The sequence below is a fragment of the Pelmatolapia mariae genome, linkage group LG14 (genome assembly GCF_036321145.2).
Source record: "Pelmatolapia mariae isolate MD_Pm_ZW linkage group LG14, Pm_UMD_F_2, whole genome shotgun sequence".
Classification (NCBI taxonomy): Eukaryota; Metazoa; Chordata; class Actinopteri; order Cichliformes; family Cichlidae; genus Pelmatolapia; species Pelmatolapia mariae.
The window spans coordinates 34549160-34565607 of NC_086239.1; the positions used below are offsets into that span (position 1 = coordinate 34549160).

At 39.5% G+C, this 16448-nt stretch overlaps 2 protein-coding genes across 5 annotated transcripts; one reads left to right on the forward strand and one right to left on the reverse strand.

Moving 5' to 3' along the window:
* Window positions 1–4886: 4886 nt before the first annotated feature.
* On the reverse strand, window positions 4887–11473 carry LOC134641036 (rhomboid-related protein 4). 4 transcript variants are annotated; one of them, XM_063493222.1, is made up of 9 exons: window positions 10797–11473; window positions 9778–9942; window positions 9344–9464; window positions 9185–9256; window positions 8857–8989; window positions 7152–7240; window positions 6554–6619; window positions 6276–6419; window positions 4887–6162 (listed from the first exon to the last, which is right to left on the reverse strand). In XM_063493222.1, exons 2-9 carry the CDS (start codon window positions 9928–9930, stop codon window positions 6056–6058), a joined length of 885 nt encoding a protein of 294 aa, XP_063349292.1. In that variant the 5' UTR covers window positions 9931–9942; window positions 10797–11473; the 3' UTR covers window positions 4887–6055. The 4 variants fall into 4 exon arrangements, with proteins under 4 accessions (XP_063349292.1, XP_063349290.1, XP_063349291.1 ...); XM_063493220.1 differs by adding an exon at window positions 10055–10141 and having other exon boundaries at window positions 9185–9464; XM_063493221.1 differs by having other exon boundaries at window positions 9185–9464; window positions 9778–9956.
* A 337-nt stretch (window positions 11474–11810) lies between these two features.
* LOC134641622 (tubulin alpha chain-like) lies at window positions 11811–14855 on the forward strand. Its single transcript, XM_063494112.1, has 4 exons — window positions 11811–11889; window positions 12592–12814; window positions 12894–13042; window positions 13126–14855. The coding sequence occupies exons 1-4, from the start codon at window positions 11887–11889 to the stop codon at window positions 14101–14103; spliced, it is 1353 nt and encodes a 450-aa protein (XP_063350182.1). The 5' UTR covers window positions 11811–11886; the 3' UTR covers window positions 14104–14855.
* Window positions 14856–16448: the final 1593 nt, after the last annotated feature.

Consider the following 16448-nt stretch of genomic DNA (forward strand, 5'->3'; position numbering starts at 1 on the left):
TCTATACTAAATTCTCTCACGTGGCGTTCCTGTTATTTCCTCTAGTTCTCGGTTTAAAATAAGATCTTCCACTACTGAGCAGGTGAAGTGAGAAACCAGCAATAAAATTATAGTTGCCTGTGTTTATATGATTTTTATTGTAACTGCAAAAAAAATGTCTTCTAATTTTACGCATAAAGTCAGTAAATTTAAATATAAAAAATGAAAGTTGACTACATTTTAGCGACACATTTTGGATGGTGTTTTGCAGGCGCTGCCTAATTACATTCTAAGGAACTTGGAAAGAAAACCGACTGGACTTCTTTAAGTTTCTTGAAGACGTTTCACCCTCTCATCCCAGAACCTTCTTCAGTTATAAGACCAAATGGCGGAGAGCAGGTGTTTAAGTCCAAGTGGAAGTTCACCCAATATTCACTGGTCTCATCACATGAGCCGAGGTGGGAAAAGGGTGTGGGTCATTGTCGGCAAAGGTTTCCTGTAAAAACATTGTAAGATCTTGCCTCACCCTATCATGTGACTTCTTGAGATCAGCTGATGCAAGATGTCACATCTGCTCACGATCACCTTTCTGGTCGTTTTATATTTTTCCATTTCTACATAACTGCAGAAACAGTTGTCACTTTCTCACAAAGCTCTTGCTGATGGTCTTGCAGCCCATTTCAGCCTTTGCAGGTTGATCTAGTCCCTGATGTCCTGTGATAGCTCTTTGGTCTTGACTATGTTGGTGAAGAGGTTGGAATGTAAGAATCTGATTCACACAGGTGTGTTTTATCCATGTAACAAGCTGGTATCAGGAGTATCAATAACTGATTGAGTGATTGATTGAAATCTCTGTGCCACGTGGGCAATCTGTGGGAGTCAGAATTCTGGCTAGGATGTAAAGGATTACATACTTATTTCACTCAATGACATGTTTTTTTCTGGATTTTTGGTCTCTCGTGGTCTTGAAATGTCTCTCTTCATTAAAATTAAATACCAAAAAAGTTAGAGACTATTCATTTAAGCTAGCAAACTTACAAATTCAGCAGGGGACTGAATGATTATTTCCTCAATTATATATGAAATAGTTCCAGCTAATATATAAAGTTCAGTCAGGTTTTAGACCAGGATACTCTACCGATACTGCTCTTACGTACCTTTGTGATACAGTAAGATTTAATATGACTTGTGGTTTGTACACTGGTTCTGTTTTAATAATCTTCCAAAGGCTTTTGAGACTCTGGATCATTCTACAAACAAACTTAGAAGCCACAGGTTTACAGAATTTATCTGTAAGATGTTAAAACAGTTAAATGCTCCAATGAGGGCAGACTATTTAACATTTACATAAAAACTGCTCCATCATATTTTGTGGCATTGCCTCACTCTCTCGTGGTACCCGCATTTGTCACGTTACTCCAAATGTCATTTTTTTAAACAAAATGAAGAGTACATAATTTTAATATGTTTTTTTAAGTGAAGTCTATTAGCATTATGTGATGGTTAAATAACATGTAATACTTGATCTTGATCTTTATGATTACTTTTTGCTGCTCCTTATTCTGGTATTTACTGCATGTACTGTATCATGGGCTTAATTTATATATGTTTTTTTCTGAGATATGTACAGATAAAAATACAGTTAATCATTTATAATCAAGCTATAAAATAGCAAAAAGGGTTCTATCCTTTTTTATCTTGTACTAGTGGTTCCCAAACTGTAGGGCACAGCATTAGTTGAGCACAGAGTCAATGCAGGGGGTTCATGGATGATCAGGACCCAAACTAAGCTGAATGAATATGCTTTATGACTTTATTTAACATGTTTAGTATAGTCCTCATAACACGATCTACTCCCACATGGTGGACCCCCCCCCCCACTCCACTGAATGTGCCAAACCCAAATTCATATAATCAGAAAGAAAACCACACTGAGGTAGTTTACTTGTAGATGTACTGTTGAATTAAAGCAATAAAAAGCTTTACAGTACTTCGTTTCACAGCACTGTGAGCTTGTGCAGAAATGGGTCACCCAGATAGCTGGTATGAATCAAGAAGCTTGGTAACTCTGCAGCTTACTGAGAGACATGCCAACTGTGATCTGCAGGCAACTTGTGAGAAGAGAGTGTCTGTATGCGTATGTGAAACCGAGAAAGACCGAGAAAAAGAGAGATCTAGTGAGTTCAAAACCAACGCTAGATAGTGTGAGACGAATCAAGAGACAAACGGAAAAAAACATCAAGGGAAAAGCAGAGAAGAGCATCAGTGAGATGCACAGAGGAAAGGGGAAAAGAGTTTTTAGAAAAGGTGGGTGGAGAGACACTGGGGAGGAATCAAAATTCAAAGGAAAAAAAATCCTAAAGCAGTAGAGAGAGACACACTGAGATGGAGGGGAGAACAAAAGACAGGAATGTAAAAGGGAGAGATTGTGTGACAGCAACAGAGAAGGCAACTGGGTGCAAAAAAAGTAGGTGTAAGAGTAGACTTGACTTGATATTAGTGGAATGAGTGAGCATGATAGGCTCAACTCAAGGACTCCCGTCAGCCCCTCAAGTTGCTGTCGAGAAGCTAGTCAAGTGGCGGACAGTTCAGGGCTGAAGCAGACAAGTTGAAGCAAATATCACCCCTGAAAAAGAATAAAGACTCTAAGGCTGGCTGTGCTCGAGGGAGCCAATCAATTCCATGTTTTTACGTGTCTGTCAGTGTTTATGTTTGCTTTATTTGCCTCGCTATCTTTAGAGCGTGCACTACATTTTGTTGTGAGCAAACACATTTCCCTGGATGGTCTTGCAGTGCGGTCTGAGCTGAGCGTATACACCAGAAAGAGAGGCTGAAAAGAAATCTAACACTAGGCAGGTAGTTTTTAAACATACAAGGTGCATTCTGCAAAGTTCAGTTTCAGATTTGGAAAACCACTCCAATGTACACACAGACATAACGCGCTCATCACATATTCATATAATTAAGAGCACTGATTCATTAGCCTACTGCAGAACACGGGTATCGTACTGTGTACGTCACAGAATATTGAAATACACAGTTACTGGAGTTTATATATTGTGTGCTACATAATGAACACAAGTATGACTCAAAGAAAGAATAGTTCACTAGTATTACAAAATTGTGCAAATACTAGTGTTATTAGTATTTGCACACTTTATACATTTATAATCTTCCATCTCAAGAGCTTTTTCTACATTTTTTCAAAGTGAGGGTAATCTTTGTATGAAAAAGACTTATTTTAGACCACATGGGCCTATATTTAAAAACAGTGCAAAACCATTCCTATTATTTGACTGACCACATATCAAAACTGTGTGTTTGACAAACATTTCCTGCATCAGGAATCTTTTGCTTATTGTCTCTTTAATCAAAATAACTAAAAATATCCGCGTTGGCGTGCAGGACTTTTGACCGTGAAAAAGGATGATCCACATCGTTCCACTGCAGGCCAGGGAAGAAGAAGCAGAGAACAAAATCAGCAGGAAACTATGTGAGGTTAAGTGTGGACTTGGAGTGATAAGGGAGATTTCACCCCAGTATGTAACTCTGGCACACGGGTGACATAACTGTTCTAAAAGTTAGCCCTGGGCTTATACCTCTGCACAAGTTAATACCATTCTCCACGAGACTTTACGAGTTGCTGAGCAGGATTTGAGTGTGATGAAGTTAATCACAGTGCAGTGGGGAGGGGGAAGAGTCATCCAAAAAAATGAGAGCTTCCTCTTTTAACATGGGCTTATTTCATTTATGTAGTGGCACTGGTCCCGTGGGACTCTATCGTGATCTCGGCTGGCTTTGGCAGATGCAAAGACAAATTGACCTTCACGCCGGATCGACTGGAGTGGGTGTTTCTTTTCTAGTGGATCAGAGTGGGTATGCAGAATGTGTTAGCCGGGTGGCCCTGCTTGGCTAATAAGCACAGTCAGAGAGCTGAAGGGTATTTTAGACTAGTCACTACCAGGTTCTTTGGCCACTTACAAAATAAATTTTATGGTGTGTTTGGTCACCCGTGGTTTGAAATTGACCCACAAGGCAACACATAAAATGATTTTTAAAAAATCAATCAAATACCTAACACTCCAAACCTTTGATTTAGGATCATCTGGTTTGTGTGTATGTATCGCTGAACCTCTCTAAATCCTCAGCTGAACTCAGCCTCCATGGGTGAATCAGGAGATGAGCATTTCTCACTGTTTCCTCTCTAATGCTCAGTGACAGTGTCACAGCAGGTGGAGCTCTTCACAGAACCAATCAGTCAGATCTGTTAACAGAGGAGGTGCGATGTGAGATGACGAACTGAAACAGAACCGCCAACATGCCAAGAACTGCCTTTGATGTGCACCCGTGCTCCAGACAGACAACTCAGACACCTCTTCCTTGTCCCCATCCTGTCATCCCCTCTGTCACTCTTCAGCCTCCCCCATTCATGTTCTGCCAGGCCCCCTCTGCACCGTTCAGCTCCCACGCTCCTCTTGGCAGGTTGCAAAAATCAAACTATGTAAACTGTCAGCACACATCTGATATAAAAATATTTAAATCCGCCTACTGTGAGAGTGAGCCTGGATGTGTAACGCCCAACCTTTTGACCCTCTCACCCCACTTGAAATGGTAAGACTTTATCAAATCTACTGTAATATTATGGTTTTCGACCCATGTGGGCTGAGGTATGATTCGTTGGGTTTCTTAACTCTAATTTTTAAGCTGTCCTACTTCCCATCACGCCTCAGGGCTTTAGGGGAAATCTGAGCCAGCAATGTACTTCTTAAACGTTCCCTCCTAACTTTACTTACAGACAGCATCAGTCTAGCCTGGTGCCTTATTACAAAGATTAGAGTATTATGGTGTTGGATTTGTTTTTGTTTAAAAAAAGCAATTACACGTAACTCCATTATATTTCCTATAAAAATATTTAATAGCTTATACATGATGTAATTCGGCTGTACGTTTGCAGGTATACACGGATTATTTCAACTCAAAATAGTAAATAAGCAGTATGTGTAAACGTATGTAAAAAAATAAATGTACGACTACAAAGGCATACTGAGCATTCATGAAAGCAGATGTTTTGTGCACCAAAAAGCAACATTTATAAACTTTAGCAAAAACATGAAGAAGAATTTAGAAACTTTTGGCATATTTTTGCAATCTAATGATAAATGACTTGAACTTAAACATGACAGAATCAGTAAACTTTACTGAAGAGCGAATGCATCAAGAGCACATTGTTCATATCTTTTGCTGAACTTTGCTGAACTTTCTTGAAAATACTGGCCTGTTAAAAATTTAAAGGGATCTTAGGGGAAATTAAAAAAAAGACATAATTTAAAATTTAATACCAGCTTCATTTTTGCCTTTTGTAGTTGAGTAATATAAGTAGAGGCTTACTGAGATCAGACGTCTTGCTCACCTCCAGGATAGCTCCTGCAACATTATGTTTCAGATGTCAGTGGATTTCATCATCCAGACTCTTAGAATTTACAATCACGGCTTTCCAAAGTTTGGAGTAAACGGATAATAGCTCTGATTCCATTCTCTTGTCGTTGGATCTCTAAGTTGATGAACATATGCTGAGACACCGCAGTAAACATTTTAAAGCCGTTTAAACAAAACCTTGTCTCGTCTTTATTGCTTGTGTGAAAAAAGAACACTAGCCGACTGGAGTAAATATAGTGGTGTTTAAGTAAGACTTGTTGCAGTTCTCCAATTCAAGTATAGACGTAAAGCAGCATTAAACAGCATTTTTAATACCATGTCTGCTACCTACTTCAAAACTAATATTACCTTTAATCTCTGCTACCGAACGTGCATCTAAAGTTGTCTTCAGTGTCATCAGACAGATCAAAAACTGCTCATTAGCCTTTGAACTCTTATTAAGCATCACAGCCATTTTCCATAGGTGACATTAATTCATTTTAGTGCCACCTTAACAAAAAGCGCCACACAACAAAGACCTCTTAAATATGTCAGGCTGTGATTTTGGATCTTCTTATTCAGGACAATCATCCTCAGCTTGTGGATGCAGTATTTGGAACTTTTCAGTAAAAAATTCTTCTTTCTTGCCGCTGTCTGTCATTCATCTGTCAAACCTCCTCAGTCTCATTTGCCTGATTTCCTCAGCTCTGGCATCTTCGGAGAGGTGGAAACCATAAGGAGGGGGGGCTCCTCTCTGCCGGGTTTGACCTAAAAAAAAAAGAAAAAGAAAAGAAAAGAAAGATATACCAGTGACATCAGATAGATATAAAAAAAATAAATCACTCTAACCCTTTTCCTTATCAAAACTGTCCCCTCCTTACCTCTGTCATTCAGGCTGTTTCTAATGGCTTCCTCTAACTGCTCCTCCTCTGTCAGTCCACCTGTATAAGATGCAGTATAATCTGCTGTGTAACCTGGTGCATACTGATCGTTTCCTGAGAATCCTCTACCACTGCCAGTGTAGCCTGAGACACACATACACACAAGGTTAAGTCTGGCATATTATATACTCTCGTTATTGTCTGTAAATCCTGTGAAGAGAGCAAAGCCTACAATATATTACTCAGTATACAGTCATTTTCTGTAAATGCCATCATACCCGAGTAGCCCGAAGAGCTGTAGTAGGCACCGGGCTGTGAGTTATATCCATTCGATGTCACAAACCCTGGTGAAAATATATGCAGATTATTTCAGTTTTCCTCTCAGTAATCAGATTCTATATAAATATCAGGTACTTGTAGGAAAGGTATTGTAAGAAAGCTTGATCTAGTCTATTTGTAGTTTGCTTTAGGTTGAACCTATTGACCAACCTCTCTGTTTAGAGCAACCGAAGGATGACACTGGCTATCACCTGATGACAATTTAGCTTTTAATTCGCATCACAAAGTTTAGCTGCATTTACGAAAGTCTTGCTCTCATTTCAGGGAGCTACACCGGAGCTCCCCCCAATGGGTTGTCAGCAGACCAACTGAAGGGCTCCCACATTGTTTCCATTTAAACAGTGTTACTGACAAATATTTATATTTGTACATGGATTAATTCTCAAAGCTGACTCTAGTGTTCTATCACATATTTTCTATCACACTTGAATCTTTAGACTTTGGTCCACTGTGTTTTTGCCATCTTACAAGTGGCTGCGTTAATATAAATGTAAGAAAACAGGTGGAAAAAACCCCCCAAAAAACATGAATTCAGACCTGCACATTTCTTCATGATTTTCTTCAGTGGTCCGGTGGTGTAGAGGAGACCTACCAGGATCCCTGACAGGTGACCAACAAAAGAGGTCCTGAAGAAGAGAAGCATAGATTATTGCTATTTAATCAAACACTGCCATCTACAGGACATTTTAATTCAACACCTCAAACAACAGGTTCCTAAAATAAAACACTACTAATTGTCATTGAGTCTAACTGCATACTAATTACACATCAGTGAGCAGAAGAAATCTCCCACAGTTTAAGTATGCATCTGAATCTGGAGCAGTATTAGATTAGAGAGAAGTCGATGAGTATGTTGATTCAATCATGAAATGACATTATGTAGCCTTACCCTCTGTGGATACTGACTGATACTAAAATATAATTTTAAAAAACAGAGAACAGTTTAGCCATTTTTGGAGGAACCCGTTTTGCATTTTTATTATCTGTAACACAAATACCTGATTCCGTTCAGCGACTGTACCGGAGTACTTGTGCTTCTTAATGCTTCTTTCATGTACCATTTAAAAAATATATTAAACATTCCGTCTGCGTTTTTTATATCCACTTGCAAGTAGGGCTGGGTATTGTCACTGATTTCTACAACTGACTCAATTCTGATTCACAAGGTCCTGATTGAATTTGATTAAATTCGATTCGATTTTGTCTCAGAGATATTGTAATTATGATCATTTATCTTGTATATGTACTGTTGAAAGAAGCCTCTAAAACCTTGTAAATTAAATATATTCTTTTCCAAATTAATAACACATCCTAAAGCAGTTACAATATTGCACTTTTTATTTTATTCCGAGTTTTTCTAATGTTCCTGCTGGAAAATGGCATGCCCAAAGTGAATCGACTATTTCTCTACAATTACAAACTCAATATAAGTATAAAAATGAAGCTGACACTTATGAGACTTCATCAGAGGTCCAAGCATTTCAGGAAATGCCATTGTGTCAAAGTAACTGAGGATAAAACACAGAAAAGTATGAAGGAGATTTTGCTGACCTGGTCTTTTATAGCATAAAACCATCTTGAAAGAAATGCTGCAGTAGAAGTTTTATTAAAAACAAATCTAAGGGTTTTGCAATTTGGCATAATTCGTGAAAGTTGAAAATTCTTCAGTATTGAATTGGTCTTGAAGTAGACTGAGAGAGAGCTGTGCAGGAAGTGCAATTTTGTCGTGGTGGAAGCAAAACAGCAAAAATAAGAGGGAATTCATTACAACGTTTTTCAGAAGTCTGGTTGGTCTCCTTTTGCTGCTGGTTCAGTGAATTTTGGTCGGAGAGTGACGTGCAGCTTTGGAATCTTACAGATGTCTGCTTTCAGCACCCAATGCCATGTTTTACCTGAGATTCTGATGTTTCTGGCAAAATACATTTACATTTAAAAATCTATTTCAGAATATAATGAATTGATGCTGGATTATTCAAATCAAAATTAATTTGAACTGGAAAATCTATTTTTTAAAGCCACCACTACTTGCAAGCCCACTGACCTTTCTTTGTGGTGTACTAACACTGAAATTAGCTTTACAGGCACTCGCCTGTTTAATCTGAACTCTTTAAAAACTTACCTGGAAGTGCTGTTGCCGTGCTACGTGCATCAGTGTTCACACTGGTGTCTCTATATTTTATCTGGGTAGTAAATCCATAGTCCTGATTAATTTACAGATACGAATTACGGACATGTAACTCACCCGGGTGATGTTATGTGGATAAGCACCAGTTCTACCCAGCTAGCATAGCGACTAGACACAGGTAATCCCATCACATAGGTCACACTTCCAGGGTAGTAATGGTTATTGAGTACCTTCAAAGCAAACAAAACACCTAAAAGCACAATCGTTACAAAGATAAATACACAAGAATAAGGAAATGTTGCCATTTCTGGAAAAAGAGATAAAATAGTGGGTCATGATATATGGAGGAAGATAATACAATATATGTTTACAAATATAGAGTGATCAAATCTTCTATATCAGTTACAACATAAAGGATTATAGAACTTTCCCCTATAATTTATACCTGAGAAGCCAACAGCACACTCCATGCTGTACGACTGGTCCTGCATGAGCTCTGTTAGCAACGCCTCCAACACTAGATAAACCAGTCCAGTAAGCAGAGAGAACACTGAGAGCAGGTAAAGGAACCAGGGCCCACCCAGCCGTTGCTCCAGCCTTCTACCTTTCCAGAGGAAGGACACCATGTTGAAGTAAAGATGCCAGTCGTCTGCATGGTGCAGTGGGGATAGCAGGAGTCTGCGCCAGTCTTTAAACCAGTAGGCCTGCTGCACACTAACACAGGCCTAGGAAATTAAGAGATAATACATTTTTTAAATACTATTTACAATACAATGATAAAGAAGTATCCCTTTACTTTAGTTATTATGAGATCTGCACATAATCTGTCTACTTGATAAACAACTTTCCCATTAACGTAATTATACATTTTTGGTTGATTATATTCTAACAATTTAGTAACACAGTTTTAAAACAATTATTTCAGGGGTACTGCACTGTATAAGACAAAATAGTCAACCGTGTGGTGTATAAATATTGGTCGACATTAAAAATGGACAGACTTTGTCTCCATCATTAGAAGTGTATTGGTGTATTTACCTGGAACAGTGGGGCAGCAGGGAATAGGTAAAGGTACACGTTGAGAGCCAGGACAGCCAGAGTGATGGGAGGGATATTGTTCAGACCCAATTGAAACACCTGGGAGGCAAGGAGCAGCAAGCCCAGCTGGGATCCCCTCTGTCTGCTTCGCATACTGAAAATAACCTAGGGAAAAACAACTGCCTTATTATTTTTCAGACATTTTAGGTTACCATAAAATTCACATTTATAAGTTATTAGAGAAAGGCTTAAGATTAAATCTTGGTAATGCTCTCACACTCTCTGAGTATCAGCTTTGAAAGACTCAGATGCATGGAAACTGCCTCTACTTGACTACGAGTTGTATTAATCAGGAAGTGTTGGGCTGTTGTTAAGACAAAACACAAACATTAGAAATCAGAAAGAAATGTCAGAGAAAGATCAAGTGGTTACAGTTTATTCTAATTCAATTACTAGCAGAAGTCCAGACTGTAGATTTGACCTGAAGCCTTTATAAGAAAAAGAATACCACTGCTTGTCGTGCTTTAATATGATGAGTTAAAATGCCTTTTTGCTGATATCTAACGGCACACATAAGAAATTTAACTAATATTCATTATTAAAGACTGAGTCCTCCTTCCCCCATGAGCTCATAAATGCAAATTTCTTTGATGTTCAGGAAATGTGAGAGGCACATGGCGGTGTATATTTACAGTCAAAACACACACACTACAGCCTTAGATATCACGCAACCCCAACACCGCGATCCAGAGTATAAGTAGTAGTAAGTAGTATAAGTAGTAATATAAGTAGTATAAGAAAGGTATCCCTCTGGTTAATGTTATTGTAGTTGAACAGATACAGTCAATAATAATTAGCAATTAGAAAAAAGTCTGCAAGTCAGTTTAAAACATTCAGTAGCTTAACAACAAACTTTATGCTGATGTTCTTTGGAAAACACAATATTCCATTACTAAGGGATAAAATGCACCACAACATCCAATGACATTCACTTCACGGGGAACTAAAAGTAAACTTACTGTCAGCGCTGTCAATCGTTGGAAACGCTTCCTCGTTCAGTTACTTTCGCTACCGCAAACTTTAACGTCAGCCAGGTGTTTAACCAGGTGAGCACAATTTAACTGTAATAAAAAACCTAAAGTCTCACTTATATAACTCTTAACCAAACGTCAGCAAAACGTATTACTAGATCTTTCATCATTTCTAGCATTTACCAGTAACAACTCGACAAGTTGGCGCTGTGCAAGCGTCAGAGGTCACGTGACAATCACAAAGCTACGTAGTTAGCGCAGCCGCATTGGGGTTTGCGAGATAAAGGTCAGTTTTCATCATTATTATTATTATTATTACTAACAAAGGCAATAAAAACAATACCTACAAGAACCTATGATAATAACAACAACAATCACTCTGTCCAAGACACTGACCAGACTGGCGCAATGAGAAGAGTAAGCAGTATTAGGGTAGGGTAAATCTACAAGCTGGGTATTTAGAAAAACAGTATTTAGATGGATCGTAATAGATATGGTAGACTGAATAAGCTTTATAGTTTTGAAATTCATCTAGAAACAAGCCTCGCCACTTGACAGTGATCTTAGTATATACATAGAACTAAGAGCACTTTAGAGCTGAAGAAGCTTCTCGGATGAGAGGTGAAACGTCTTCAAGAAAAAGTCCAGACGCTTTTTTCCCAAACTCCTTAGACTACGTTCAACATCCAACGGGCGGTACGTAAAAACCGTTCTAGAAATGTGGTCAGAGCGATTCTAAGGCTTTGTGAACTAGGGGGGTTAAGAAAAATATAGATTCATTTAAAATGACGCTTTTAGTTATTATAATGTTAAATTATTATATTTTAATTTATAAACATAATTTTACTTTATTCAGAATAAACCTGGCGGTTAACTTTCTTTTCTAGATTTTGGGGGGTAAAATTAAGCATACCAGTGATCCACCTCCACCCTAATGTTCAAGAAATGGTTCAATCCTCTTTAGGCGGGAAAGCGTCATCTGCTTCATTATTTCCACTTACGTCGACGTTAACGGTCGGTTTGTTGGACTGAGATTTTTCTGCGGTTTTTTTTTTTAGCTTAAACACCAAAGAGCAAAATGGTAAGAAACCTTGTAAAAGCAAACTTTTAGTAGTCAGTTACGGGCGATATGTTTCTTCCGCATTTTTGACCTCCCCCTAGTTCTAAGGAGCGAGGAGGGAAGTGTTGCCTTTAACCGTAAAGTAGAAATGGGAACATGGATGTCTCTACACTGAATCTTACTTTACTCTGTGACAGTTATGCAAGAAGCGTGGTTTAAATATATAAATGATTAGGGGTTTTTATTGTGTTTTAGGCTTAGTAGATGTTTTGTAAATGGTGAGCAGATCAGATGGGGAAAAAAATGGTGGCTGAAGTGTGAACGGAGAGAATTGTTTTGTTTTGTTCACTATCACTTGAGTATTCGGTTTCGTTAAAGCGTTTTTTTGTTTCTACACTCAAACATTAAGCTTTTTTTTTCATTAATAGATTCCAGGTGAAAAGGGCGCACATTTTGAAATTTCAACAGCACGTACCTCATCGGTAGTTAAGGAAGGAAAGATTTGTCGCATAGCAACACCATGTATGGAGAAAACAGTCAACTGAAAACTAGTATTCTTATGATCGGGAAACTTTTTAAAGTCTGTTTGGCCCAAAAGCAAGCAGTAATTGGCATTGTTCTTAAGTATACAATTAAACTTTTTCAATTTGTGTCCCTTCACGCTGATCTAAAAGAAAAAGGTGTACATCTAATTGACATGTTATTTTTGTTTTTTCCCCACAGCGTGAATGCATCTCCATCCACGTTGGACAGGCTGGTGTCCAGATTGGGAATGCCTGCTGGGAGCTTTACTGCTTGGAACATGGCATTCAGCCAGACGGACAAATGCCCAGTGACAAGACCATCGGCGGAGGAGATGATTCCTTCAACACTTTTTTCAGTGAGACTGGAGCTGGAAAGCATGTCCCTAGAGCTGTTTTTGTGGACCTGGAACCCACTGTGATTGGTAAGCGTTGTTACCATTGGCTAAATGTAGCAGTGCAATATGTGAGTCAGTTTGAATAATAAAATGTCTGTTTCCTTAGATGAGGTGCGGACTGGGACGTATCGCCAGCTGTTCCACCCTGAGCAGTTGATCACTGGCAAGGAGGATGCAGCTAACAATTATGCCCGTGGACACTATACCATCGGCAAAGAGATTATTGATCTTGTTCTGGACAGGGTCCGCAAACTGGTGGGTAAATTCAGAGCCATTATCGGCAAAGTAAACTAGATAACTGTATCTCATTAACTTTGTCTTTCCCTCTCCATCCTCAGGCTGACCAGTGCTCTGGTCTTCAGGGCTTCCTGGTGTTCCACAGCTTCGGCGGTGGGACTGGCTCTGGTTTCACCTCACTGCTGATGGAGCGCCTTTCTGTCGACTACGGCAAGAAGTCAAAGCTGGAGTTTTCCATCTACCCAGCTCCCCAAGTGTCCACCGCTGTGGTTGAGCCCTACAACGCCATCCTGACCACCCACACCACCCTAGAGCACTCTGACTGTGCCTTCATGGTAGATAACGAGGCAATCTATGACATCTGCCGTAGGAACCTCGATATCGAGCGTCCTACCTACACCAACCTGAACAGGTTGATCAGCCAGATTGTGTCCTCCATCACTGCTTCGCTCCGCTTCGATGGTGCCCTCAATGTTGATCTGACAGAGTTCCAGACCAACTTGGTGCCCTACCCTCGTATCCACTTCCCCCTGGCCACCTACGCCCCCGTCATCTCTGCAGAGAAGGCTTATCACGAGCAGTTAACTGTATCAGAAATCACAAACGCTTGCTTCGAGCCAGCCAATCAGATGGTGAAATGTGACCCTCGCCACGGCAAGTATATGGCCTGCTGCCTTTTGTACCGTGGCGATGTGGTGCCCAAAGATGTCAACGCTGCCATTGCTACCATTAAAACCAAGCGCACCATCCAGTTCGTGGACTGGTGCCCCACCGGTTTCAAGGTCGGCATCAACTACCAGCCACCAACTGTGGTTCCTGGTGGAGATCTGGCCAAGGTCCAGAGGGCTGTGTGTATGCTGAGTAACACCACCGCCATCGCTGAGGCCTGGGCACGACTCGACCACAAGTTTGACTTGATGTACGCCAAGCGTGCATTTGTTCACTGGTATGTGGGTGAGGGAATGGAGGAGGGTGAGTTTTCTGAGGCTAGAGAGGACATGGCAGCTCTAGAGAAGGATTATGAAGAGGTTGGAGTTGACTCTGTTGATGGAGAGGGAGATGAGGAAGGTGAGGAGTAGGTTCATTGCAATAAAATCATCAAAGTTACGCAAGTTCGCTCAGAAGCACTGTTACATTGTTCTACCAAATCTTGTTCCAATATTCCTCTGGAGCAGTGTGTATATTTTTCAACTTTAAATAAATGTGTTTGAAAATGTGGTGTTTTAATGCTATGTGAGAGTATGTCTGTGAAGGTTCTCAGTCATCCAGGTCATCGTAGTCAAAGGAGTTTGTAAAGAAAAGCGTCTGGACTTCTTTAAGTTGCTTGAAGACGTTTCACCTAGGCGGTGGTTTACGACACCAACTGTCTGCCATCTATAATCCAGTTTTGAGTTCCCTCCCCAGACACCTTAATGCCCACTCACATCCTGGGCCATCTGACCTCAGGAATTCACATGACAAGGTGGGGCCAGGTTTCACAATGAGCACACCCGAAACCCTGGCTGATTAGGTCCCACACCCGCTTTTACACCTTGGCTCATGTGATTAGAGGATCACCAGGGGGTCCTTTGTCCCTCTTTGGGGGGATACTCCCACTTGGTTTAAATCTGGGACTCTCGGCCATTTGACCTTAGAACTGAAGAAGCTTCTCGGATGAGAGGTGAAACATCTTCAAGCAACTTAAAGAAGTCCAGACGCTTTTCTTTGCAAACTCCTTTGACCGCTATGTGAGAGTGTAACATGGAGACATGACCACTTTGTTTTGTAGTTTTGTTCTTTCAATATCAGCACTTTCTTTTATTAAGGTGCTGCTGATCTTTAATAAAGAGTACATGAGCTATTTAAAGACAAGGTGTGAGTGCCTTAAGTTTTTTAAAACACTGATACTCAAACTCTAAGAACCGTTTTAAAGCTTTACACCTTAAATATATAAAACAGCAGTTGTTTGGGGCTGTAAAATTTAATCTGGTTTCATCTAATTATGTGTTTGGGGCCTAGTGAGGAAAGTATAATATTCCACCCAAACACAGAAATCACATTTGTGAGGAACACATTTTCTTTTTTTCTAACATCTACATTAAAATAGTCATCTATATACTATAATCTCACAGTCCATCGGATTTGTCACTCTTTAAGGACCCTGGCCACTAATTTGGGAATCAAAGGTGTGTATCTGGTAGTATATGCTGATGTAATGTTTTTTTTAGTTCTACCCCGGACAGCCACCACAGAAAAATGAAAAATAAAATACACCTTAAACATACATGCACAGTCAGCATAAAAAACAATCATATTATTTAATCTAAAAAATATTTACTTTAGATAACTGAAGTGCGTTTTGTCGATACCGCTGCTGTGATCTTGTTTAAAAATGAGTTGACAGAACGTTTAAATACCATTGGAAATTTTTACCTCCTTCCATGTTTGTATATTGTTCACAAACACCCATGCTGATTCCCCCCAGTGGTCACACTTAGAAACTACAACACAATGACATACAGTATTAAATATTAAATATATTTAAGGCTGTGTGCTTTATACAGTCACTGGTACACTAATTTATATTTAAATTTAAGGACACAGATTTGGGAAATAGTTACCGCCACCCAACAGAGATATTAATATTATTTTAAGTTTCCATTATACTATCTTTTAGATATGATGGACGGATTTTTTGATTCAATTTACTTTTTACAGTTTTTCTCAGTTGCTTTGGTGCATTTCTCACAACAGAATTGATCTCTGCACCACTACTAAGGCTTTTCTCAAAACAATTAGTGCAAACTGCAAAACATGGTGGATAACTTGCAAAAGCAAGTCCCTTCATCAAAACAGATAATATATTCATCAAAAGCAAGTACTTATATCAATCAAAGTGTCAGGGCTGTCACAATTACAAGTCATTACACCAGCACCTTTGGTCACAAAATCAAATGGTTTGAACATGTTTTCATTGTGACGGATTTCTTTGTAGGTGCTTCCCAATGACATGTCAAGTCTGGACAGCATGCATGGCATGTTGAAAACCATAAATTGTAAAGGAAAATCAAGACACTTCATATGCACTCTTGATAATATTCAATTGAAACTGTGCACAGCATTGTGCAACTGGGGAAATACAGTAAATCAAACATTTTACAGCAAACATAAACTCACTTAGACAGTAAACCTTACTGCAGTAGTTATGAAACAAAAAAAAAACTGAAAAACAGACACTGCTGCATATCAACCATTGATATTAGACGCTCCCGTCTGTCTGCCCACATATTTTCATCAACATCACAGCGAATGTCAGCTCTATCGATGCATCGGGGAAAGTATCTTCTGGAGTGTCGAATCCACCCTCTGCAGGACTCTGCTGTGATGTCATCACAAGCTGCATCCATAGCTGCTAGCAGGGTCATTTGGGTATGTGGATGCCTGT